Raw genomic sequence first — 26298 nt, 5'->3', positions numbered from 1 at the left:
AATACAAAATAAAAGTTAGCAGTGATTAGTAGTTTTCAGTGATTTCCCCCATTTTATTAACTGAGTTTTTTTAATGTAAAATATACATAACAAAATTTACCATTGTATCTGTTTTTAAGTGTATAATTCAATAATATTAATTATATTCACGATGTGGGACAACCGTTACCACTATTTCCAAAACTTTTTCATCATTCCAAATAGAAACTCTGTAACAGTTAAGCAACAACTCTCCATTTCCCCTCCCCCCAGCCCTTGGGAACCTTTAATCTACTGGCCGTTTCTATGAATTTGCTCATTCTTTATATTCCAGATAAATGGAATTATATAACATTTGTCCTTTTGTGTCTGGCTTATTTCATGTAGCATAATGTTTTTAAAGTTCATTCAGGTAGCATATATCAGAACTTCATTCCTTTTTATGGCTCAAGAGAGTGAGTGAGTGTGTGTATGTGTGTGTATACCACATTTTATTCATCTGTGAATGGATGGACATGGGTTATTTCTATCTTTTGACTGCAATGAACAATGATCTGAATTCCTATATTAAGTTATTTTGGGTATATATCTAGGAGTGGAACTGCTTAGTCATATAGTAATTCTATGTTTAACTTTTTGAAGAATGACCAAACTGTTTTCCACAGTGTATTAACCATTTTACATTCCACCAGCAACGTATAAGGATTCCCATTTCTCTGCATCCTCACCAACACCTTTTATTTTCAGTTTTGAAAATTATTATCGCAACCCTAGTAGGTGTAATCTCTCGTTCTTTTGCTTTGCATTTCTCTAATGACTAATGTTGAGCATCTTTTGTGTGGCTGTTGACCATTTGCATTCTTTGGAGAAATGTCTATTCAAGTCCTTTACCCAAGTTTTTAAGTGGGTTATAGAAATATATATATTTATTTAACATATATATTAAATAAGGTGTCTTTAAATAAACAAACAAAAAAAGCACATAAAACAAAGTTATGTGTTGATCAGCTGATGAAAACATCATGACCAGAAAATCCCAGGATCTTAACCCTAGGTTCATTTGTTCAATATTCACTAATTCAGGTTCACAGTGACTTTATAGAACTATTGTGAGTATTGAGAACTGATTGTATTTTCTCCCTTTCTGTAGGTTGTCTCTTCACTTTTTTGATAATGTCCTTGGATGCACAAAAAAATTTAATTTTGATGAAGTCCAATTTATATATTTTTTTCTTTTGTTGCTGATGTTTTGAGGTCATATCTAAGAATCCATCGCCAAATCCAAGGTCATGAAGATTTGCCCCATTTTCTTCTAAGAGTTTTATGGTTGTCGCTCTTATATTTAGGTTGTGAATTTATTTTGAGTAAACTTTTATATATGGTGTGAGGCATGGGGTCCAACTTCGTTCTTTTGTATGTGACAATCCAGTTATCCCAGCACCATCTGTTAAAGCAACTTTCCCCATCAAATGGACTTGGTGCCCTTGTCAAAAATCAGTTGGCTATATATGTGAAGGTTTATTTCTGAACTCTGTTCTATTCCATTGGTCCGTATGTCTATCGTTATGCCAGTACCACACTCTTTGATTATTGTAGGTTTGTAATAGTTTTTCAAATCCAGAGTATGAGTCCTTCAACTTTCTTCTTTTTCAAGATTGTCTTGTCTACTTGGGGCCCTTTGCAATTCCATATGGATTTGAGGATTGGCATTTCCATATCTGAAAAAAAAAAAAATCTTGGAAGTTTGAATTATGGAAGGAATTATGTTGACTCTTTAGACTGCTTTGGGTAGTATTGAATTCTTAACAATATTAAGCATTCCTATCTATAAACATGAGATGTATTCCCATTCATTTAGGTCTTATTTACTTCAGCAACGTTTTGTAGTTTTCAGTATACAAGTTTTCCTCCTCCTTGGTTACATTTGTAGATATTTTATCCTTGTGATGCTATATTGTTACCAAAATTGCTTTCTTAATTTCTTTTTCAGATTGTTCACTGCTGGTGAATAAACACAATTTTTGTTCTTGTAACCTGCAACTTTGCTGAATTCATTTATTAGCTCTAGTAGCTTTCTTATGGATTCTTTGGGATTTTCTATATATAGGATCATGTAAAATAAACATAGTTTTATTCCTTTCCAATTTAGATGCCTGCTGTTCTTTTCCTTGTCTAATTGCTCTGGCTAGACCTTCTAGTTGTATGGTGAATAGCAATGGTGAAAGAAGGCATCCTTGTCTTGTTCCTGTTCATTAGAGAAAGCTTTCTGTCTCACCATTGAATCTGTGGGTTTTTCATAAATGCCCTTTATCATGCTGAACAAGTTCTACTCCTATTTTTCTGAGAGGTTTTTATCATAAAAGGCTTTTGTCAAATGCCTTTTCTGTGTCAACTGAGATGGTCATATGCTTTTTTCTTTCATTCTATTAACATGATTAATTTTCTTATGTTGAACCACTCCTGCACTCGTAGGATAAATCTCATTTGGTTAGGGTGTATCATCATTTTAATGTGCTATTGTATTTGCTTAGCTAGTATTTTGTTGAGGATTTTTGCAATTATATTCATAAAGGATATTGGTCTGTATCTCTTCCTGTGATGTCTTTCTCTAGCTTTGGTATCAGGGTAATGCTGGTCTCATAGAATGAAAAAAGTGTTTCCCTCCTCTTCTATTTTTTGGAAGAGCTTGAGAAGGATTGGTGTTAAATTAATTCTTCTTGCCAATGATGCCATCTGGTCCTGGACTTTTCTTTGTTGAGAAGTTTTGATTACTGATTCAATTTCTTATTATAGGTCTGATGAGACTCTTATTTCTGCTTGAGTCAGTTTAGGTAATTTGTATGTTTCTAGAAATTCATCCATTTCATCTAGGTTATTCAATTTTGGAGCAAACAACTATTCATAGTATTCTCTTATAATCCTTTTTATATCTGGAAGGTCGGTAGTAACCTTCCCACTTTCATTTCTGATTTTAGTTATTTGCATCTTTTTTTCCCTTTGTCAGTCTAGCTAAAGGCTTATCAATTTAGTCGATCTTTTGAAAGAACCAACTTTTGGTTTCACTGGTTCTCTCTATTCTCTATTTTATCTTCACTCTAGTCTTTAATATTTCCTTCCTTTTGCTAGCTTTGTTCTTAGTTTGCTTTTTCTAGTTCATCAAGGTGTAAAGTTAGGTTATTTAGATATTTATTTTTTAATTTTTTTGAGCTATTTATTTTTAATGTTGGCATTTACAGCTATAAATTTTCTTCTGAGCACTGCCTTTCCACATCTCGTAAGTTTCGGTGTGTTGCTATGTACAAGATATTCACTTTAGATGATTTTTTAAAAATATATTCTGCCAATCTTTGCCTGCTGATCGGAGAGTTCGATCCATTAAGATTTAAAGTAATTACTGATAAGGAAGGACTTCTGCCATTTTCCTGTTGTTTTCCATGCGCCTTATAGCTTTTTAAAAAAATAGTCTTTAATCTTTAGAGCAGTTTTAGGTTCATAGCAAAGTTGAGAAGGTACATAGATTTCTCAGATGCCCCCTGCTGCCAACTCACGCACAGCCTCCCCCACTGTTAATGTTCCCCACTATAGTTGACATTTGTTACAACTGATGAACCTACATTGACATATCATTATCACCCAAAGTCCAGAGTTTACACTAGGGTTCACTCTTAGTGTTGTATGTCCTGCAGGTTTGTACAAACGTAAATGACATGTGTCAACCATTATAATATCATACAGAATAGTTTCACTGCCCCCAAAATCCTCTTTGCTTCACCTATTTCTATTCCCTCCCCGCTAACCCCTGGAAACCACAATCTTTTTACTGTCTCCATAGTTTTGCCTTTTCCAGAATGTCATATAGTTGGAATCATACAAATTGTAACCTTTTCAAATTGGCTTCTTTCATTTAGTAATATGCATTAAAAGTTCTTCCATATCTTTTCATGGCCTGATAGCTCATTTCATTTTAGCGCTGAATAATATTCCATTGTTGGGATGTACCCCAGTTTATTTATCCTTTCACCCACTGACGGACATCTTGGTTGCTTCCAAGTTTTGACAATTATGAATAAGACTGCTATGAACATCCATGTGAAGGTTTTCATATGGACATAAGTTTTTAATTCTTTGGGTAAATACCAAGGAGCATGATTGCTGGATCATATGGCAAAAATATGTTTAGTTTTATGAGAGGCTGCCAAACTGTCTTCCAAAGTGGTTACACCATGTTGCATTCCCACCAGCAATAAATGAGACTTCCTGCTGTTCCACATTTTCACCAGCATTTGGTGGTGTCTGTATTCTGGATTTTGGCCATTCAAATAGGTGCGTAGTGGTATCTCGTTTTAATTTGTGTTTCCTTGGTGACATATGATGTTCAGCTTATTTGCTATCTGTATATCTTCTTTGTTGAAGTGTCTATTAAGGTCTTTGGCCCATTTTTTTAATCAGATTGTTTGTTTTTATACTGTTGCATTTTAAGAGTTCTTTGTATATTTTGGAAAACAGTCCTTTATCCAATGTGCCTTTTGCAAATATTTTCACCCAAGCTGGGGCTTGTCTTGTCATCCTCTTGAAACTGTTTTTTAATGACAGTTTTTCATTTTAATGAAGTCCAGCTTATGTATTTTTTTCTTTCATGGATCGTGCCTTTGGTGTTGTATCTAAAAAGTCATTGCCATACTCAAGACCATCTAGGTTTTCGTCTATGTTATTTTTTAGGAGTTATAGTTTTTCATTTTACATTTAGATCCGTGGTCCATTTTGAGTTAATTTTTGTGAAGGGTGTAAGGTCATTTTTTTGCATGTGGATGTCAGTTGTTCTAGCACCTCTTGTAGACAAGACTGTCTTTAAATACGAAGTACCTGAGTGGAATTAAGTTCTCTTTCTCCTAGACTTCTTTTGTACTTTTTATTTCTCTTAAGGTGCTTAGTAATCTCTATCTTGTGTTATATTCAGTCCCAAGGCTCCAGAATATGAGGCAAGCAGAGCCAGCCAGTGACAGATTCAGTTCTCTATGTCTTCGTGAACCCCCGTCATTTTGTTTTTTTGGGATGGTTGAGAACATAGACTTTGATGTCAGATGAAGTTGACTATGAATTTGATCTCTTCTACTCAGAGTATGACCCTGGGCGAGTAACCTTTCAGATCCCATTTCCTCATCTGTAAAAATGGGCATAATTCGGAGTGAGAGGTTATGAGAATTAATTAAAATAAAGTTTATAGGGTGCCCATAGCATATATAAAACATATAATTCGGAGTGAGAGGTTATGAGAATTAATTAAAATAAAGTTTATAGGGTGCTCATAGCACAACCTAGTACATAATAGATGTTCAATAAATGTTGGTTCCTCCCCTTCCCCACTCAGATGGGACAGGAACATGTGACTTAGAACTGAGAAGTGCTCTCGTCTGCTCCTTCTGCCATTTCCTGTTCATTCAATAGGCATTGATTGAGGTGCTCTGCACCAAACCGTATCTCGGGGCTAGGTATCCAAGAGTGAAAAAGACACTGTCTCCAATCTCAAACAGTCCACAGTGTGTTAAATGCCACAATGGAGAGAAGCATGGGGGAATTACAGGCAAAAAGAAACAGGGCTGCCTGGAGGAGGCGATGTCTATCTTGCTATGGGGAACTCAATCATACTCCTCAATCAAAAATAAAATATTTACAGATAGAAATCTATAAAGGATTTTCATCTCCATCTACACAATTTTAGACACTTGCAGAATTCCCACTCTCCAACAGGGTCTAACATCTGGCATTTCCTAAGTGCATAAGTTATATTTACCAGTTACAGAGTGCTCTTCTCTTTTATTGATTTTCTCTCTTTTAAAATAACCTTATCTTAGAGCCTCTCTATCACTTAAAGCAATGGTATACAACTTGGGGTCCCAGACCCTGGGTCCTCAATAGTGATAGGGGTCTTTGAGCTGTTTTCATTATTGCCAAAGGCCCAATATTAATCACGTTTAACCTGTCCTCAGGCTTTCCAGGGTCCCTACTTCTTTGTTTTCAACTAGAATCCTAACACGTAGGGAGGCAATGCTGGTGGGCTCAGGCTGGGCAGAAGCTTGGGCTGGCTGTTTTATAGCACTTGGATTCATTTTTTTTTTAAAGGAAATAAAGCAATTATTAGTTAATGCAGTTTTATCGCATACACAAATTCTCCACAACTTCAGAGAAAACGAACTAAAAGTGTTCTTAGTGGTAAAACGCTGGAAACCTCTGAGCTCAGGAATCCTGAGTTCAGAGGGCAAAGAACATTAACTCCTAAGCTGCCCTTCCTCAACTTCCTAACTTATTTCAGCAGAATATCTAGCTCAGTTAGTTGCTGGGCCAATAAGAAGCTAGACCTGGGGGTGCCTCAGATCAGGAGAAAGTAGAAGTTCCAAAACCAAATAGTCTTCGAAAAGAAAATGCTGAAAAAACTCGCTGCTTGTCTTTGCTTTGCTCTTACTTTAGCTTGGAACAGGAATTTTGAATGAACATGTGTTACTCACTGACAGGCACTTCACACGCAGTTTAATCGATGCTCATTTTACAAATTGGGTCACACAGCTAGTGAATAACTGATTCAGGCTCTTGAACCCAGACAAATCTGGTGCTTGTGGCCCTTGACACTATGTGGTATTCCCTTTTCTGTTAGGACATAGGACAAACGGCTCTATCTTCTTTAGGCTCCACTACTTCTGAGTGATAATATTTTGGATACTACTTTCCTTCTCTTTTTCTATAATTTCTAATTTTTTTCCTATTAAGGACTTACATCTCTGATGAGAAAACAAACTTTTTTTAAAATTGCCCTTTTCCAGATGAACCCATCAATAGCTAACGTCTGCAGGCAGTCCTGGTGGAGCCTTCCACCAAGACGGTTGGGTATATGAGCTGGTATCTGAAATTGTAATCTCCAACAGAGAGATGGATTTTGAAACCTTGGAGAGTGGATTAGGTTTCCATAAAGTGAGTTTGTGAAGTCGAAAATTGTGTTGAAGAAAGAACCCCGGAAGACAAATGGTGAAAGAGGAACTCGTGAGATGAGGACCCAAGGGGAGGAAAACCAGAGAAAAACTCCAAGTCTATTATCTGCTGTGTAATATGGCACAGTAATACTGTGCAATACTGGCCAGTATTTTGTCAACAATCTCTGCTTTCTAGTTTCAAGGAACACCTTGAAAATATGAGAACGCTAGTAAATAGTAGTCTTAGAATTCTGTGATTCGGTGTTTTCTCCAGGCGGAATTAATGCTCCTGATCGAGTCCCCTGTAAATTGGTGTCGTCTCTTTTATAAATGAGTGAATTATTCTGGTCTTTGTTATTGGTGGTGTCTCTTCTCCCACGACCTGGGGGATTACTGACCCATTTATTTCCCAGCTCTTAGCTACGTGCTAATTAATCCTGGGCAAGTTACTTAACCTCTCTAAGCCTTTCATTTGCAAAATGGGAATCACTGTCCTTCATAAATTGGTAGAAAAGGATATAGAGTGTAAAAAAACGTGCTTAACACAGTGTCAGGAATATTGTCAGTGATGAAAAAAATGGTACCTACTGGTCTGAAAGAGCTATCCTGGGGCCAGTGCTTTTTGACGCATGCATATAAGGATCGCTCTAACTGCTGAAACGCATATATCGAACTCTTCTCGGGTCGGGTCAGTCTGTGACTCAGATAAAAATCCCCTAACGACTCGCAATCTGCAGCGGGCCAAGTCTCGATTTGGCCCCCCCAGAGACTACAAGTCCCAGGATGCCGCGCTCTGGGCCTCGGAGGCCCCGCCCCTTCCGCGCTGACCCTCAGTGGGCGCCGCTCTAGGCACCGTCTCCTCTCGCTTTCTCCGCCGTGGGCGCGCGATGGAGACCGGCTTCTGTTTGTTCGGTGGCGAGTTTGAGGATTCGGTGTTCGAAGAGAGGCGGGAGCGGCGGCCCGGACCGTCTGCGTCCTACCGCGCCAAGCGCTGCGAGCCGCAGGTGAGAGGGCGGAGCCTCTCGGCCTCGCCCGGGCCTCGTCCTCGCGGGTCCGGGCACGAGGCCCGCCGCCCCCCGGTTGCCCCAGGGCCCACCGTGGCTTCCCCGTGACCCCTTCTTCCCGCGAGGCATGGGCTTCTCCCGAACCCCACCCGGTGGGCCCGGCCCAGTCGGCCTCCGAGGGCACGAGGACACCCCGCACTGAGGGCGACGCACGCGTCTGGCCCTTGGCGGGTCTCGCTTCAGCTCGCTGGTCCTCCCTACGCCCCTGCTGTAAAATCTGCAGGAACTCCCGTGTGCCTCCGCTGATCCTGCAGCCCGGCAGTCGGGGCCCCCAGAAATCCGTCCCCACCCGCTTCTCAAACCTTAGTGTCGTCCGTACCCCCGCCAGCGCCGTCCACTCCAGAGCCTGACCTTGTTCGGTGAATTCCCCCGCCCACGTCAACCCGCCTCTGATGGTCAAAATCTTCAATTACATTCATTTCTCAAGGCACATCTTAAATGCTGCCTCCTCCACGAAGTCTTTTCTGATTCTCCTTTTCTACCAAAAATTTTTGTCCTTGATGCCTTTCCTCGCTTTTATTTTAGCTTCTGTTAAAACACTTTTCAGTATCCCATAAAACTCTTAGGCCGGAATCTAAATGATCACCTAGGAGTGGGTGTTTACTTTGATGCCCGCCCCAGCGCCTAGCACTTTTTGTTCATAATGGGAACTCCGTGACTATTTTGAATTAAAAAGTATTCCTATTACAGTTGACCCTTGAACAACGTGGGAATTAAGGACTCTGACCCCTGCACAGTGGAAAATCCATGTATAACTTTTGACTCCCCCAAATCTTAGCTGCTAACAACCTACTGTTGACGGCAAGCCTTACCAATAACGTAAACAGTTGATTAACACGTTTTTAAATGCTACATGTATTGTAGAATGTATCTTATAAAGTAAGCTAGAGAAAAAAGTCATTAAGGAAATCATAAAGAGAATATACATTTACAGTATTTATTGAAGAAAGTCTGTGTATAAGTGGACCTGCTCAGTTCAAACTCGTGTGTTTTGAGGGTCAACTGTATTTCATGTGTGTAAATCTCATCTCACTAATAATAACTAATAATAAATAGTTTTATCAAAAACTTACTTTTCATGCACTGTGCTGGGCTCCTTTTCATGTATTGTCTCATTTTTTCTCGCATCCATTGTACTTACAGTAATTACAGGCACTCAGTAATTACTGAATTCTGTTTTTCTTTTATTTCACTTACATTTTCTTACCACATGCAGTCGTTCAGTTACCTTTAGTACTTGATCACGTGGCCTCAAAATTGGATGGGCCTGGGAAGTCTTGTCGTGCAGCACGAAAAGCCGTGTTTCTGAGATAGGACCCTTGAATTCCAGCATTGGCTTTACTACCTGTCTTGGAAGGTGTCTGCTTCTTATTTGTCATTTGGGAAAAATAATATTTGCTGGCTCACAGGGTTCTCGTGAGAATGAAATGCGATAGCACTTTGTCTAGTGTGATGTGCTGTATACTTATAAAGTAAAATCCAAAAATCGCTTGTCTGTAGACTTTGTTTGGTACGTGATACTGCTCGTAAACTCAAAGAGGCCTTATTCAAGTCATCTCGGTGTCCCTAGGTGGGTTGGAAGATTTCTGTTGTCCGTGCCCGCTCAGGTTCTACGTGGACCAGCTGTTTCGTCACCAGCACGTCACCTCTTAGTCCCACCCTTGTCCACTGCTCTTTATTCTTTCCTCTTACCAGAAAAGGGGCATAGGAAGCAATTCCCTGTCTGAATTCTCGGGAGCCTGCAGGTTATGTGGGAAAGTAAAAATAATCATTTGAAAGCCAGTTTTGCTTGATCATTTCCCAGTACGATAATGAAAACCGGATGGAGCTTTGAAGTCGTGCAGTTGTTCAAGAAGTTGAGGTTGGCTGATAATCTAACACCCTGTGTGACTAGAGAGCAATGGAGAACAAAGGGCAATTCAGACCGTTGTTGAGTTACACCGTGCTTCAGAGAGAGAGCAGAAAAGCAGTGGTTACTTGCTTTTTCCACTGGGGTGGGTCAGGCGAAGGGGAGAAAGTGTTTTTACTGAGATTACAGGGGGCCATGATATCCAGGCAGCTCGTTTAGAAATAGAACCACGGAATATTGACATGACGGTGGAACCATCAAAGTGCAGTTCCGTTTGAATTAATAGCATTTGGGGATGGACTCCATTCAGCCGCAGTGCGTTTTTCCCGCGAGCGACAGGGAGGATGAGATGCTCCTTTGGAGCTGGGAGAACTGCCACACTGTGCTTTGGTCATACCTGTTTTCTCACCTGAACGTTCTTTACTCAGTGATCAAGAAATCTCAGCCTCACGCATTCTTTTTATTCACAGCATTTAAATCGGTGGAAAGGCGAATCAAATATCCCAGACGGGCATTTCCTCAGACTTCTCTCTTGTAGGTCTTTGGCATTTGACTGCACAGAAGCCTCCTTTCAGCCTAATATTCATCTCCTCTTTGCTGAGGTTCTGCTTTTTGCTTTTATAGCATTTTCATAATAGAACTAGAATGATAATTCTTCTTTTCTATGTCCTTTCCTTAAAGAGTTGTCAATTCCTATTCCAGCCATTCTAAAAGTTTCTCTGCAAGAAAGCATGTCGCAGTCTGAAGAACCAGTAGGAACTGTGCTCGTGAAATGTGGGCTCCCAGGCACCACACCCCCATCTTGAAAATGCTATGGATACAGCCATGTACTTTTGCATTTCTTTTTCAGTTGAGAGGTATCATATGATTGTATGTTTGTTAATTGTGATAATTTTAATAAAAACTGGACCATCATTAAAATGATCACTTCTCCATGTCACATGATTTCCTCTGAGTCCCATCCTGAAGAAGTATGTCTTTTTTGAGACTTAATGGGTTATATATATGGGAAATTGCTTCTGAGTATGAGGTGGAAAAGCAAGGTTTATTCTCACTTTTGTGCTATTTTCACAATTTCTAGTGGTTTTATGAAGAAACGGAGAGCAATGATGACGTTGAAGCTCTAACCATCAAGAAATTCAAAGGGGACCTGGCCTACAGACGGCAAGAGTATCAGGTAGAATTCAACAGATGTAGGATTTCACTGCTTGTTCTGTTGGTTGCAGCATATGTAAATAGCAGGCTACTAAGTTATGAGCGTGTTGTTTGTGAAGAGGAATTTAATCTTTTGTGATAGGTGTCCATAATCTTAGAATGCCAAGTTTCTGTCCTTTTTTATGAGGCTCTACATAGTTTGTTTTGTTTCTTAGACTAACTCTAGCATAGGGACCTCTCGGGATCCTTGTAGGTGGGTCTCCCCAGGCACTGTGTCTCTGCATAATGCGGAGGCTCTAGCACAGATATTTCATGGCATCACAGGAGCAAAGCGTCCACATTTGTAAGAAGATGGAGGAACTAACAACTTGACATTAGCTTGCTTTACATATAGAGCTCATGTCATCTTCACAAGAGTCCTGTTATTTTGCTGATGAAAAGTTTATATATCAAATTAGTGGCAAAACGAGGACTTGGGTCCAGAATGTTCTTCCTGCCGTAAGGCAGTGTTCTCCACGGTCGTAGTGGTTATATTCTCCAAGATTTTCTTCTCTGCATTTTGGAAAAATAGTGACTGACGAAAATACTCACGTCTTCCTTAACTCATTGCGGGGTTGATTATGACATTACCTTCTGCCTGGGGGAAAAATCATCCCTGTAACTGAATCTTTTTTTCTACTTTTTTTCTGCCTTTCTTTTCATTTCTTCTCTTCACTTCCTCTGTTTAATAAATAATTGCCAGAAAGCACTACAAGAGTATTCCAGTATCTCTGAAAAACTGCCACCTGCGAATTTGGCCATGAAAAGGGATGTCCAGGAAAGCCAGGCTCGGTGCCTGGTTCACCTGGGAAGGCACGCGGAAGCACTGGAGATTGCTGCAGACTTGGTGAGTGGCTTCATTGCTTGTTTTCATTTGTTTTCCTAGGGCGGTTGAATATTTTCTAAAAAACAAAACAAAACAAAAAACAGCTTCTTGCTAGCATCAAAATCAGTTTGGGTAAGCAGGAGAGAATAGCCAATGGTGTAAGAACTTTATTATGATGAATAGTTTGGGGCTTTATACATAATCATTTTCTTGTAATTTTTTTTTCCTGTATGAAAAAATATTATGCTCAAAATTCTTCAATGCCTGAAAATCTCATTTGTAAAGTTTTTACTGTTACTAGGAGTAAATATTGAGTGGAAGGATTATCAGTGATCTATTTTCTTCTTTAGATTTTTGTTAGATTTTATTTTCCGTAATTTCTACAATGAATATGATATTACTTTTGTAAACAGAAAAAACGTCACAAAAATTGACTAAATATCAAACTAAGCCAAGCTTTAATAGTCCTTTTTATTCTTAAATGACAGAACCTTTTTTAAGAGCTAAAGAAAAGAAAAGCAATTCTTTACAATTTTTGATTCTGCTTGTTTTTGTTTTCAGATTAAGGCGTTTATGGTTTATGTGTATGGGTATTTGTGTGAATTTTATATAGTGATTGGTCGTAAGTTTATCAATCCTAGTTTATAGACGACCAGTTTTCCTGCAAGGGAATTAACGAGGTGCCAAGGCACTGATCTTGAACCCTATGGATCTAGCTGACCAGAGATCAGCATAAACTATGCATTCAGTTGAACCGTACTCATTAACTAAGAGAAATCCTTAAATGTGTTTGCTGAGGGGTTCATTGCACAGTACCCCAGCCGCTTGCAGTGAGAGGAAACCCTGGTGATAATTGTCTTCAGAACATGGAAAATAGCTGTGTTTGTTCTTTCTTTTTCTCTCCTGTAATTGTGGGTTAATTCTTAAGCTGAAAGAGAAGATTACCTTGCTAAGGAAGCATGGCACGAACAGCGACCGTGTGGGATTTACTCTCTCCCTCCCCGGTCTGCAAATGAACAGCAACTTTGGCCCTTTCGGCACCTTTTTCTAGACATCAGTCACTCGTCCTTTGTTACTCTTCTGCTCTCCCATCACCTCTCCCTGGCTCCTCTTGCACATCAGTCACTAGTGTGTTTTGCCTTCCCCGCCTAGACCACTGAAAGCAGTAGCAGCTAGGTCAGTGTCAGGAGCCGGATTAGCTCTGTGGTTCCTTCTGGCTTAGAAAGTCTCTGTTTCTGTGGCTCAGAGAAAGAGCTGTGGCCAGTCTGCAGGTGCCAGGTGACCAGAGCTTGGGGTGGTTCCCAGCAGGAGGAAGACCAGTCAGAGACCTCAGCTCTCCTGCCAGGACTTTGAGAACTACTCCTCCATTTCCGGGCACGCGGTCAGGGAGAACTTTGGGGAAAGCAAACAGTGTAGGCCAGTGGGTCTCACCCCTTCCTTTGGGTCTGTTCACGGAATCTCAGTGGAGCTGCCTTTGCATGGTTTTCTCCTTTCCTAGTACCCCATGTTTTGCTTTGTTTTTTAAATTCTTTCTCTACTTGCAGATCCTCCTCTTTGTTATTAGCTCTGGCCCATTTCTGTTTTCTGTCTTGGTAGTTATTGTCTCCTCACATACTGTAGGGGGACAGGTCACTGTACAGCATCGAACAAAATAGACAGCTAATCCCAAAGTGCCCTTCAGGACGTGAACACGTTATGCTCACAACTTCTGTTGAACTTTATTCACCTCTCAATGATTTTTGGATAAAATCTGTAAAAGAAGTTATTTCTTAAGTAATTTAAGCATCTTATAGTGGCTGATGTGCTCATGAACTATGGTAAGGAAACTGCTTTCTGACAGTAAATGACTTTTTTTCATTTATGCGCTCCACAAACATCTGTTTCGGTTTCACTCTGTGCCCAGTTCTGAGTTCAGTGCTAAGGAAATAGAGAAACCATATCTGTACCCTGCACATACATTGCTCACCTAGCGTCTTGTGGGAGAATCCAAAGCCAGCTAACGTACGTCAGCTCTTCTGAAGCCCCCTTTATTCTGTGACTGCTAGTGTGACTCACTGTAGCTCTGCTACTCACTAGCTGTGTGACTCATTTGTCTTGTCTATAAAATGGGGATGATGATAGAATCTATTTTAAAGGCTCGTCATGAGTACTAAATGAGTAAAGCACTTAGAATAGTGCCTGGCACAGGGTAATCACTCAGTAAGTATTAACACAGTCATCATCATTGCACTATAAGAGTTGCAATATTCTGGAAAAATCACAAACTCACTTCAATGGAATTTAATTTCCATAGTTACTTACTAGTTATGCTGTTAAAACCCTCACATCAAAGTCATGGTTTCTGTGTAACAACCTCTGCTCCAACACACGCTTGCTTTCTTGATATGGAAATATTTTTGAACAGCATGAAGCACTACAGACTGGGTAGAGGAAAGGTAGCATTCGTTATAAGTAGTCTGTACATGTTGCTTTCCTTATAAATAAGGCATGAAGCTGTATAATTCAACAGGTTTGAACATCTGTTATGTCTGAGGCGCTGTACTCTGTACTTGGAGTTCGGCATTGAACAAAAACCCTTTTCGAACTTAAGGGTCTGTTGGGAAGGACAGAATACTAAATAGTAATAATGAAACCAAATAAGTGGTCATCGGGATGGTATCCTGTGGCCAGACAGGTGGCATAGGGGCTTTATTTCCTGTCTCTTCACTGGATGCATGACTGTTGAGAATCTTCCCACACTTTCACTCACCGGTCTGCGTTGTCTTCGTGCTGCCCGCTGTGTGGTTTGTCTCTTATTTCTTGCTCAGTGTATTGCTCTGCGGCAGTTTGATGTTGGACACTAGGCCAGATTTTCCTCAGACTTAAAATCAACTGAAAGGTAATTTTAATCTGCTGTTTGCTCTCCACAAACTTTAACTTAGAAAAAGAAAGCTCATTTCCCCTAACCCACTGGGCTTTTGCCATATGGCAAGTTAGGCAAGAGATGGCGGCTCTGGTTAAGGAGACTGGGAGAGGACTTTCTGATCAGGCTGAAACCCAGCACAACACTCTGGCCAGAAGCAGCCGGCCTTGGTCATAGCTAGCAGGGAGTGCATTTGGATTCAATCATGGTGCAGCATGAAACACCGAGGGCTTCAGGGCTGTCCTGCTTAGATGTCTAAGCCAAGGAAAATTTGGAAGTAGAGTTCATTTGAATCCTCAAGGAAATTACCATTTGGATTTTTAGAAAGCCCGGAATATTAAAATGGAACCATTAGCCCAAGGTATAAAAAAGTTGGCTTGGGTCTCAGCTAAAGACAATAAAGATTATAATAAAAATTGGAAATAAACTGACCTTTATGGTTTCGGAGCTGGACTTTATCAGGCCGCTATCACATGAATTGTGTTATCGTTATGACATTAGGATGTTTGGGAGTGACTGGTACTTATTTTGCTTGCTAGGTAGGGTATATTTCTCTAGGTTTATGGTTTCAAACAGATCTATTGAGAAATGTTTCATTCATTCTTGTGTAGCTGCTGAAAAACACTTCTGATTTATAATATATACAACTTGGGTTTTTAGGAATCTCCATTTTTTATGGAAAACATTCGGAAGTTTAAAATTTTTGACCTTTTTTTTCTCCCTAGGAAAATAAAGCAACTAACACAGACCATTTAACCACTGTGCTCTACCTCCAGTTTGCTATTTGTTCAAGTTTGCAGAACGTGGAGAAAAGCATTTTCTGCCTACAGAAACTGATTTCTTTGCATCCTTTTAACCCGTGGAACTGGGCCAGATTGGCAGAGGCTTACCTGAATCTGGGGCCAGCTCTCTCAGCACCGTCCACGTCACCCCATAAACAGAACGGTTTCACCTCGAGCGACAAAGCTGTAAAATCTTCCTTTCCACATGCAGGAAGAGACTATCTCTTGTGTCCCCCCGAAACGTTGCCTGTGCGTCCTCGCGGAGCAGGCGGCAGGGATAACCAGAAGGACGCACAAGCTCCCGATGACATTCCGAACTCCGTGGCAGACCAGAGCGAAGCAGTGCTGCTGGGCGCTCAGGCGAAAGCGTGCGCCTCTCTTATCCGAACCAGGTAAATGGACAGTGGATTAACAGTGCCTGGTACTCAGCTCAGAGTGAAGGTTTTAGTTTTCTAATTTGAAGTTTCAAAAAGTTCTAGGCAAGACGCCGTTATATGTTTTGGAGATTTTTGCCTCTGGTCTAGACAGAATCCTTTGAACGTGTCCTTTTAGTATGTAAGATTTAGAAACAAAACCATATTTGCTCAAGAATACAACTTGCATCATTACTTAAGGTAGAGAATTAAAATTGAAAAACGTTAAAATGGGAAAAGAAAATTAAATGTATAAAACATTAACAAAGGGGGAAGAGATATTTTAAACAAGGAAGTTTTTACTCATATGTTCCCCAGAAATCTAGAGAAAATCTGCTCTTGTGTTTGAATCACTGTTAACGAAGCACAGTGTTTAATTCATTTCACAGAGAATTCATAGGGTTCAGGGCTCCACATACTCTGACTCCATAATGTGTGAGAGTTTACGAGAAGGGGGACTACACTTGACCAGTTCTGTACTTTATGAGAGAAAGAGGCTCTCTTAGGTCTCAAATGATGCCAAAAAACATGAGTTGTTATTTTCCTTTTTTAACTCTGAAGAATTCAAGAAATATTGACTAACAATGAGGCTTACTGAGAATGATACTTATTTGGCAGATTTTAAATACTCAGTGTTGATTTAGTGTTGATTAGGTCACTAATTCAGAGGTACATTGAGTGACAGCTGTGTGCGAGGCACGTGCTAGGTACTGAGATCATAAAGATCACTTGAAGAGAGAACATTTCTCTCCACAGCTCACTGCGTGAGGAAGGCGTCTGCGCAGTCAGTGGCGGGCAGCACAGGCGCCAGCAGAGTGCTAGCCCGTGAGCGGAACTCTGTGGGGCTGGCACCCGGGAGCTGTTTGCGTGGCAGGAGAAAGGTGGCCTTTCCAGAGGGATGCTTCCGCTCAGTCCCCGGGGCCATCTGATGCTTTGTGTACGTGATTTTATGCTAACCGTCACCACCCTCTGGGGTGGATGTTGGGATCCCCCTGTAGAGACCAGGAAACTGATTTAGAATCATGTCCAAAGTGGCGCAGCTGTGAGGCGCTGCCAGGATTTGCACCCAGGTCTTCAGCTCCAGAGCCCGTGTGCTTTCCAGAGCATCTCGCTGACACCGTGGAAAGAGGAGGGGCATGCTCCATGAAGAGCACAGCCTGAGGGCGAACGTGGGCGAGCAGTGTCGTCACACAGTGCGGTGGGGAGGGCGGCCTTGGTGGTGTGCGCTGGAGCTTGCGAGGCAGGCCGTGGACCACAGGGCCGGGTGGGCAGAGTTAACGTCGGAGGCAGGACTTTGGATTCAGATCTGATTTTAAGTCACATTCAGTCAGATCTGAATCTGGACTCCTCCACTTGCTCTGTGAGACCTCGCACAGATTATTGAAACTCTGATCTCCATTACATCAGCCCAACAGAGGGAGAAATGGGGAAAGTGCCTCCTTCACGGGTTGTGGGAAACCCCATGTGCCTGAAGCACTTGCTGCAATGGGCAGTATTTGGTAAGCATTTCGTAAATGTACTTTTGTTGTTTTTACTAGTGCAAGACGTTAAATGTCATCTTCAAGAGCTTGATCCTCATGCTGAAGGCCCAGAGAGTATCTGAAAGTTTTAAATGCTGAAGTAGCGTAACAGGAGCAGTGGTCTCGAGGGAGCTCTGGTGTCTGGGAGGAAGTATTGGAAGAAGGTGTTTGGAACTAGAGGCCCCAGTGAAGGGGCTGTGGACTAATTGGTGGATGGTGACAAGGAAATGGGTGTCACTGCAGGTTGGAATAGACAGGACTTGGTGACCAGCCAAGTATGTGGGAAGGACAGGGTCAGGGAGGGGTGAACAGAGGAGTCAAAGACGACTATGAAGAGTGCCTTGGGCGGATGGGTAGAGGTGGTGGCCGTGACGGAGACAGGTCACAGAGGAGGAAGAACAGAGCAGCTGTATGCTACAAGTAATGATTGCAGGTTTCATGTGCTGAGGTTCAAGTGCTGGCAGGTCATCCAGCTGGAGCTTCTCATTAGGAAATGCAGGTTGAGCTCAGAAGGGAGCCAGAAGTTAAGGAGTTTTGGGAAAGAGATTTGCAATTAGATGGTAGTGAGAAGTTGAGTTGGGTAGGATCAATTTTGAAAAGAGGATTTGAAAGCTAGGAGGTAATTTGTGACCTTTGAGAGGGCAATTTCAGTGGTGATGGGGGGACAAGGCAGGTTGCAGAGAGTTGAGTGAATGAATGAACATGAAGTAGAAGGAGCAAGTGTAAGCTGTATTTTCAAGTAATTTCAGGAGCAGGCAGGAGAAAGCAAGTTCAGAAAAACGAGTCACAAATGTAAATGCTTCCAGAAGCCAGGCAGGTGATGCAAACAGGTTAGAATGAAGCAGGATGAACGTGAATCGGGTCAGATTCTTTTTTAAAACTCTCCAGTGACTTCCCATCACACGTAACATAAAGTCCACATTTCTTTCCATGGTCTGTGAGGTCTTACGTGATCTGGCCCTACCTTTCTTTTTCTCCTCGTTTACTAGTTTTTTTCCCCTGGCTGTGTTCCGCCCAAGGTGATCTTCATGATTTTCAAACACATTGAGCTAGTTCTGTGTCGGGATGCCGTTCCCCCTCAGCAGGCCCCCTTCCCGCAAAAGGCAGGCCCCCTTACAGCTGGCTCCTCATCATTTAGGTCTTAGCCTGAGCGATACCTCAGAAGAGCCTGCCTCTACTGCCCCATCCGAGGTAGGTAATTCCTCTATCCTATCTTGGATTTTTTTCATAGCACTCCTTACTACCTGAAATTATCTTCCTGTCTGATCTCTCTCCTTCTGCCCCATGAAGCAAGAACATTCTGTTTTGCTCACCAGTATCCCCCTGTGCCTAGAGTAGTATCTGGTACATTCCTCAGGATGCGGCATGAGCGAACATGAGCTGCGTGCTGCTGGGTTGCAACAGTAGGGACCAGTGAGGCCTGAGGGAAACTGGGAAAATCTATATATTTCATATTTAAAAAACAAACAAACAAAGAGACGTGTTAAGAGGACCAGAGGAATGAGGAGACCAGGTTACGATCATGATGGGGAAGGTAGCGGTGACGCAGTTACAAATGGGTCATCAGAGGGTCCTCAAAGATCTGGCCCTGCTTTGAAGTGAGCTAGAGAATCTAATTAATCCTTGAAGTCAAGATGCTGTGGGTTCAGGGACATGGAAGGGTCATAGGGCACTGACTTCAAAGGAACACACCCTAGCGACTCGGGGGGAGGAGCCTATGACTAGGAGGCGTGTTCTTTTCTCTCCACATTATTTGTGCTTTCAATCACTTGACTCCTATAAGAAGCCCTTTTGAAGTCTTGCTCCCTGAAGATTTCTTTGAATTTTAGAAAAGATGACTCCAGTGAAAAGTTGGGCAGTTTGTTCAGAATAAGAAGTGTAGGGGTTCAGATGAGGTTGGCGCCTTCCATTCAGCTGTGTGTCCGTGTCCTCACGGCTTTCCGATCTGTGGAGCCTGCACATTGGGACTTTTCTGGTTTTTTAGGCTTTTGCTTCAGCTCACCCAATCCCAGCAAACATCGTTTGCTTTGGAGAGGAACTTAAGGACTCAGCAGGAAATTGAAGATAAAATGAAAGGGTTCAGCTTCAAAGAAGACACTTTGCTGTCGATAGCTGAGGTGAGTATATCCCGTAGGGTTTATGTGAATCAAGGCATCAGAGATATTTTTCCTGGCTCCAGTACCATTTTTTAAAAAAACAGGGTCAAATCTCATCCACTAAAGGACTCTGTCTCCCTCCTTTGCATACTTTTTGATCTCTTCATCCCCAAAAGCGGCCGCTTCTTCATCTTTGTCCTGCAGCACGGAAAGGCAGGGGCTGCGTGTCATTTACTTGTCGGTGCTTGTGAGTCCCTGCCTGCTTGAGCATCATGAATGCCCAGTGATTGTCTCTTCAGTGCTGAGTGAATGAATGAGAGCGTGTTGACGTTCGCACAGCACTCTCGTGTGGTTTCTTCTCCGTTCCCCCTCCTAACCGCCTGGGGGACGGGTAGGGCTGGCAGTGAGGCTCCGAGAGGTGGTGACTTGCTTAAGGTCAGATTTTAAGTGGCAGCGCTGCCCAGGACCCCATCCAGCCTCAAGTCTATTTCCTCTCTGCTCCACCCTGTCACTGCGGTGATGGCTGCAGAGAAATGCAAGTGCCGATTTTTTTAAAAAACTTTATTCGTTTTTTTTTTTAAATACGCTGTTGAAATTACTTAAGATGGCATTTGGAGATTATGTATTTAAGTTTTTCACTGTAGTTCTTTCTGGTATATAATTGAAACTTGACAGCTCAGGGGCTTTTCCCATGAGAATAAATCTCTATCCATATACATCCAAACATCGCTCTTTCAAGAAATACTGCTTGTGTGCGATTGCAGGCACCTTCCTTCCTTCCCCAAGCTAAGCTCCCGTTTGGACTCTCCCCACTCCTGGATCACACTGTCCTGTCTGTTCTTTCTGAACCTTTCTCAGCCTTCTTCCCTGGGCCCTTGCCCTTGAGCCCACAGACAGGCGCAGATACCTGTCTCCTGTTTACCGTGACTCCTCCTCGGCCTTTGTTTTCCTTCGTCTCTCTGCAGCATCTGTAGCTGTTTGCCCCTCACTTCTCGTCTCCTCTCCCCTTTACTTCTGAGATGCTACACTAGTCTGGTTTTCTCATATTTCTCAATATCCCTCTGCCTCTTGGGAAGCCACTGGTCTCCTGGTGTCTCAGAGGTCTTGATGCTCTCTGTGGCTCCACTTGGGCTCTCTGTTCCCTCGGTGCTTCTCCCTCACGAATCGTAACCACGCTCGTCGGTTCAGGTGTCACCTCTGGGTCGATTACCCTGCAGTCTGTATCCAGTCCCATCTCTGGATCGCTTGTCTCACGTCTCAGATTAATTACCTACCGAGTGATTACTCTCAGATGATTATTGATTATTCTGCTGTCATTTCAGATACAGAATATCTGAAATGGAACTGCTCATCCAAACACTTTTCAGTCATTCTTCTGTCGGTGCCTAGCGTAGTGTAGGGACTTTCACGGACTTGACCGTCAGCGAATACTTGCTGAGAGGAAACAGGAGCTGGAGACTTAATTATTTTGTTGATCTTAACCTCACTATGTTGGGCCTCTTCTCTGGTCTCACCTGTAGCCCACCGCCAAGCCCACCCTCTCTTCAGGGCTCACCTTCATGTCTCTTCCACCGCTAGCGCCATCGTCCTTATCACCTCGTGTCGACTCTCACAGTGACCTCCTGGCTCCTCGTTGCTTCCTCGCCACCTCCCCTCAGGTCTGTCTTGAACATTGCTGCTGGGTTCCTCTTAAAATATTGCTTTGACCATGTTACCTCCTTGCTTAAAAACTAAAATGCGTCACTGTTACTTCAGAGGTCAGGTCTAGTTTAAAGGCCTTGATAATGGTGTCCGAGGCCTTCCAGGGCGTAACCCCAAATTTATGACCTAGTAATCTCTTACACAAATCTTTTGCTTCCACTCGACTAATCTCCCCACGTGTAACAAACTTGTCGTGGGTTTTCCCATCTCCACCTGCTTACAGTTCCCATCCCCAAAGACCCAGCTGAAGTTCCACGTCCTCTAGGAAGCGTTCCCTGAGTGTCCTGGTCTGTGGCAGTTCCGTCCTCATCTGAGCTCAGATAGAGTGATCGCTTGAATAGATAGCTCTTTGAGCCCTGAAAAAAAGTACAAGAATATGTCTCATCTTTCCCCTAGCTTTTAGGTTCCTTGTAACTGAGGGTATCCTTATAAGTAAGACGTCCTTACAAGATGTGTTAAACATCTTCACATCCTTCACCATGCTCAATATTTCTGTGGACTAATTGAAATAATAGTTCTTTACCTGGAAAATACATGTGAATCACTCGTGGAGCTTTTTAAAAATGACAAATGTGCGGACTCTCATTGGGGTTATAATGCACATTTCATTCTGTGCTCTGTTAATTTTATTTGACGTTGTGACGTGAGCATGACCCTTATCTTTAAATATTCTTTGTATACTTTTTTTTATAGTTGTTTTATTTGAATATGGAGCCATGTAAGGCCCACATACTACATGTAGTTCTTTATTCTAGAACATCTCCTTTATTCTAGAACAGTTTTTCTTCTCCCTTTCTTTTTGTGATAAAAAATATATAAAATTTACCATTTTAATCATTGTGTAGTGTACAATTCAGTGACATTAATTACATTCACAGTGTTGTACAACCATCACCACTATCTCTTTCCAAAATTTTTCATCACCCCAAACAGAAACAGTAACCATTCATCAATAATCCCTTCCCGGAACCCCAGGTAACCTCTAATACACTTTCAGTGTCTGTGAGTTTGCCTATTCTTGATATTTCAAATAATGGAATCATAAACATTTGTCCTTTTATTTCACTTAGCATAATGTTGTTAAGGTTCACGTTGTAGCATGTATCAGAACTTCGTTCCTTTTTATGGCTGAATAATGTTCCATTGTACTTACATATATACACACCACATTTTGCTTGTTATCTGATGATGGACACCTGTACTGTTTTCACCTTTTGGCTATTGTGAATAATGCTGCTGTGAACATTGGCATATAGGTATCTGTTTGAGTTCACTTCTTTCGGGTACATACCTAAGAATGCAGTGTTGATGTTATATCCCAGACTTTAAAATACTGTATTTCATTGAGTTCACGGAGTCATCAGTTGTAGACACATTGTTATTTGATGTACAACCAAAAGAAAAATAAGATGCCATTTACATTATGACAGCCCGTAGTTATAAGATACACCTTGATTTCAGGAATGGTAAAATACGGAAACAAAAATTATCTTAGAATTGATGGCAATACCATATGCTTCCGTAAAAGCTGACAGTTGCCTCATTGAGCTGCTCATCTCATCAGCTCTTACCTCAAACAATATGTAGTCTGAAGATTTAAAGCCAGTGGAAACTGTTCTCAGTGCTTCTGATTAGTATCATTTTGAGTTTTCACAAACACATGGCTCTCAGGGTTTGCAGGAAACTTAGGTCATCTAGTCCAGATCTAAATGACTCGAGTTCCCTCCACAGCATCCCTGCCGAGTGGTATATGAAATGTCTTGGGACTTAATAGAGGTCACTGCCCTTACCGCAGGCGGGCTGATCACGGGGGTGGGCGGGGGAGAGTTCAGGTGCAGGGGAGAGTTCAGGTGCAGGCTTTTTCTACTTCATTTTCTGGCTGTTTGGTCAAAGAGAAACTGAAGACTCTGGGCCTGAGTCTGTCCACTAGGGAGCAGTATTGTGCCATCAGCGTGCAGGCCTGCTCAAGTCCCTGGGGTAGCTGTAGTCACATTTCTAGAGGAAAGGGTGGGCCCAGCTTCTTGCTACTCCACCGTTCGCTGCCTCTGACTTCTCTGGAGAACTTCTAGGAGACGGGATCTGTGTGCCTCGCCTCCCCAACCCCCCACCCCCCACCCCCTCCCCCAGCAGCAGCTGTATTGTACCCAAGCTCTGCTTTTCAGTCAGGGACAGTATCTTCTGCTTTACAAGCAGGAAGAACCCCTCACAGCTGCATTCTTGCCAACCGAAGATGCCCTTTGACGTATGAAGGCTGACTCACGCTCCCTGCAGGCTGAATATTACCGCTTTAGGTCAGTGATGGGTTCACTCAGGGAGGGGTGAGACTAGAAATGTGGGACATTGTACCCATGTGGTCCCTCGATCGCTGCTTCCAAACAAGCTTCTTTTCAGTGTATCCGAACTGTCGAATTGTCCCCTGGCTGCCAAAGTATTTCTGCTTTTCCTTGAGATCCTTTACGCTTGGTGAAGAGCAGTCTTCCATTCCGTGTCCACTGCCCTTTATTGGGTCAGGGTTTTTTTCCTCCCACCGCAGGTTATGGGAGAAGATATTGTCCCAGAAAAAATAAAAGACGAAGTTCACACCGAGGTGAAGTGTGTCGGCTCTGCAGCCCTGACCGCCTTGGTGATTGCATCTTCGAAAGAATTTGAAGACAAGTGGTTCAGAAAGATCAAAGACCACTTCTCTCCCTTGGGAAACCATACAGAGATACAAATCTCCGCTTAGTAGTCCCTTTAAAAAACAAACAATGTCTTTTCCATGTTAATTGTCTTTGTTTACTTCAGAGAATCCACTGCTAATCATGAAATGTAGTGAATTAAAAATGATTGTTTTGTAAAAATGGCTTATCTCCTAACTTATTTCTCCTGTGTTCACTTTCTTGATTTTTCTGTTGTCTTTTTAGATTTTTGCCGTTCGCTTATCTTAGGCCTCCTGCCCCTTTAGAAGGTAGCTGTTGGGAAAGAGTATAAAAGAGACTTTTAGATTTTTAAAAACAGTGACTGTGTTGTAACCAGCAGTATCAGTGTCCACATTGTTTAGGCAAACTGGTCAGGAATGACCAAGCGTGTTGAACTGTGGTGGTAAACCATCTCTAAGAAGGGGGTCTCGAGGTCTGTGAAGGCTCCAAGCTTTCACCACGCCTGTCAAGAAGTGCACTAGCCTGCCGGTTTCGTGGATGCTGCAGGAGACTATTATTCGTGGCCCAGCAAGCAGTGGAAGCTTCAGCATATTTGCATCAATTCCTCGTGCCTCGGAGTCCCAAGGCGGTGATGTGTATGGGTTCCAAGTATTGAGTGCTCAGGCAGTGGGGGGGTGCGTTACAGGGGCGGAACCCAGAGCTTAGGACCTCAGACCTTTTGTAATGGGCAGTAAAAGTGCTTGACTTGTGCTCCAGAGGACACTCTCTTTTTTTTTTAAGGCTGTTTGCTATGTAAACATCATTGAAAAGATCATCTGAAATGAAGGGCAGTTTGTATCATGCTCACAACACGAACAGAAATATGAGACCTGTAAAGCACCTTCACAGAGCGAGTATCCTGTCTGTTCAGCCACACAAATCACAATCACAATCTACAGCATTGTCACCAGATACAGAGGGCCATTAGCTCACTCGAATAATCTGGGGTGGGGTGGGGGGAGCTCCCTTAGGAGAAGTGGAATTTAATAATAAACCAAAATCCTTAAATGCTGTCCCACACAGCTTTTAATTTTATGTTTCTTAGCAAAAGGAAGAGAATTCTAGGCCTGGGCAAAAAAGTGACCTCGTCGGGATTTCCCTTCTACCTCACCTGCTGACTTCACCCTTCCCCAGGCCCCTGCCCCAAACAAAGGTCTAATTTTGTTTATATTTTGACTACTCTTTTAGAATGAGTGAGAGCATGACCAGCAATTGCAAGTTTAGTCACTTATCTCTAATGTGAAACAAGAGACTATGATTAATAGACATTTCAATTTCTAGGAACAATTCAGAAGTGTGGAAACCCTTCAACAGCTCCCATTGCTCTCCACCCATTTATCGAGTTATTAACAGTCACTTATTGAGCTCCTGTAATGTGGTCAGCATTGTGGTTGCCATGGAGACATAGGTTATCATGGAGTTTTATGGTCTAGGTGTCCATGGCCCTGAGCATAGAGCCCCACCTGAAGCACGTCTGTACCGTATGGCCTTTGTCCCCTGGGGCATCATCTCTCCCTGTTCCCCACCTTTAAACGTGCTGTCACTCAACCTTTAGGCCTTCGCACAAGCAGCTCCGTCTGGAACCTGCTGCGCCCCGTCATACGGCTCATTCACATTCAGCTTTCAGATATCCGCTTAGTCTTAGCTTCCCAGAAGTCTCCATCCCCGAGAGGTGGTAGGTTCCCTCCTGAGCTCCTTCCCTGCTCTTTTCACTCATGTTGGTCTTTATTATTTTATATCGTAACCGCCTGTTTGTTTTCCGTGACAGACTTTAAGCTTCGTAAAGTCAGCAACTGGGAAGCTCGTTCATATTTGTATCCTCAGGGCAGAATACCTGGCATCTCACTAAATATTTGTTGAAAAGAACTGCTGAATTAATTGGCCAGCATCTTATTATCTTCGCACAAAAGGTTAACGCCCGGAGACCTGACAGCGCTGAGGCAGTACAAGCATCCTGCCTGTTACGGTAACAGAACCCGCTTCGTCCTGTCCATCCAGGTCTCCTAGAAATGCCCTTTTCCTCTCCAGCCTCACCTGGCTTCTGGTCCCCATCCTGGTCCCCATCTAACTTTGCCCAGGCTTTTAGCTTTAGCCCTCCGGCTTTCCCCCCAGACCCACTGTGCACACCGTCTGATGCCCTAGTGGTTGTCATGAGGCTGCTCATACTGTCACTCTTGCCCCACCTCACTGTCCTGGCAGCGGCACGTCATGCAGGTGACAACCCAGCCTTCGGCACTCCAGCACCAAGAAAGACTATCTCTGGGTTTCATCACCCAAAAGTCATCCTGATCATTTCCAGCACAGATAGTGAAGATAATTAATTGAGCAATGA

At 42.4% G+C, this 26298-nt stretch overlaps 1 protein-coding gene across 10 annotated transcripts; it reads left to right on the top strand.

Annotated features, from left to right (window-relative positions):
* The first annotated feature begins 7640 nt into the window (after positions 1 to 7640).
* Positions 7641 to 24130, top strand: CUNH8orf76 (chromosome unknown C8orf76 homolog). Of its 10 annotated transcripts, none has more exons than XM_011360772.2 (7): positions 7645 to 7945; positions 10936 to 11031; positions 11752 to 11895; positions 15502 to 15950; positions 19476 to 19608; positions 23451 to 23579; positions 23822 to 23966. In XM_011360772.2, exons 1-6 carry the CDS (start codon positions 7829 to 7831, stop codon positions 23541 to 23543), a joined length of 1032 nt encoding a protein of 343 aa, XP_011359074.1. In that variant the 5' UTR covers positions 7645 to 7828; the 3' UTR covers positions 23544 to 23579; positions 23822 to 23966. The 10 variants fall into 10 exon arrangements, 8 of the variants coding, with proteins under 8 accessions (XP_023386734.1, XP_011359074.1, XP_023386735.1 ...); XR_895913.2 differs by having other exon boundaries at positions 7648 to 7945; positions 23482 to 23579; XR_895912.2 differs by having other exon boundaries at positions 7648 to 7945; positions 23479 to 23579.
* Positions 24131 to 26298: the final 2168 nt, after the last annotated feature.

This window comes from Pteropus vampyrus, unplaced genomic scaffold (genome assembly GCF_000151845.1).
Source record: "Pteropus vampyrus isolate Shadow unplaced genomic scaffold, Pvam_2.0 Scaffold59, whole genome shotgun sequence".
Classification (NCBI taxonomy): domain Eukaryota; kingdom Metazoa; phylum Chordata; class Mammalia; order Chiroptera; family Pteropodidae; genus Pteropus; species Pteropus vampyrus.
Note: the sequence above shows the minus strand (reverse complement) of the source record. Positions and strands in the feature narration are given on the sequence as shown.

What these genes read in the sequence shown, in the direction of transcription:
- CUNH8orf76 (XM_011360770.2), top strand. Translation starts at nt 7,829, where the DNA reads ATGGAGACCGGCTTCTGTTTGTTCGGTGGCGAGTTTGAGGATTCGGTG. An exon ending in CCAAGCGCTGCGAGCCGCAG is followed by an intron (nt 7,946 to 10,935) that starts GTGAGAGGGCGG and finishes CACAATTTCTAG; the next exon opens with TGGTTTTATGAAGAAACGGA. An exon ending in CTTTGCTGTCGATAGCTGAG is followed by an intron (nt 19,609 to 23,821) that starts GTGAGTATATCC and finishes CTCCCACCGCAG; the next exon opens with GTTATGGGAGAAGATATTGT.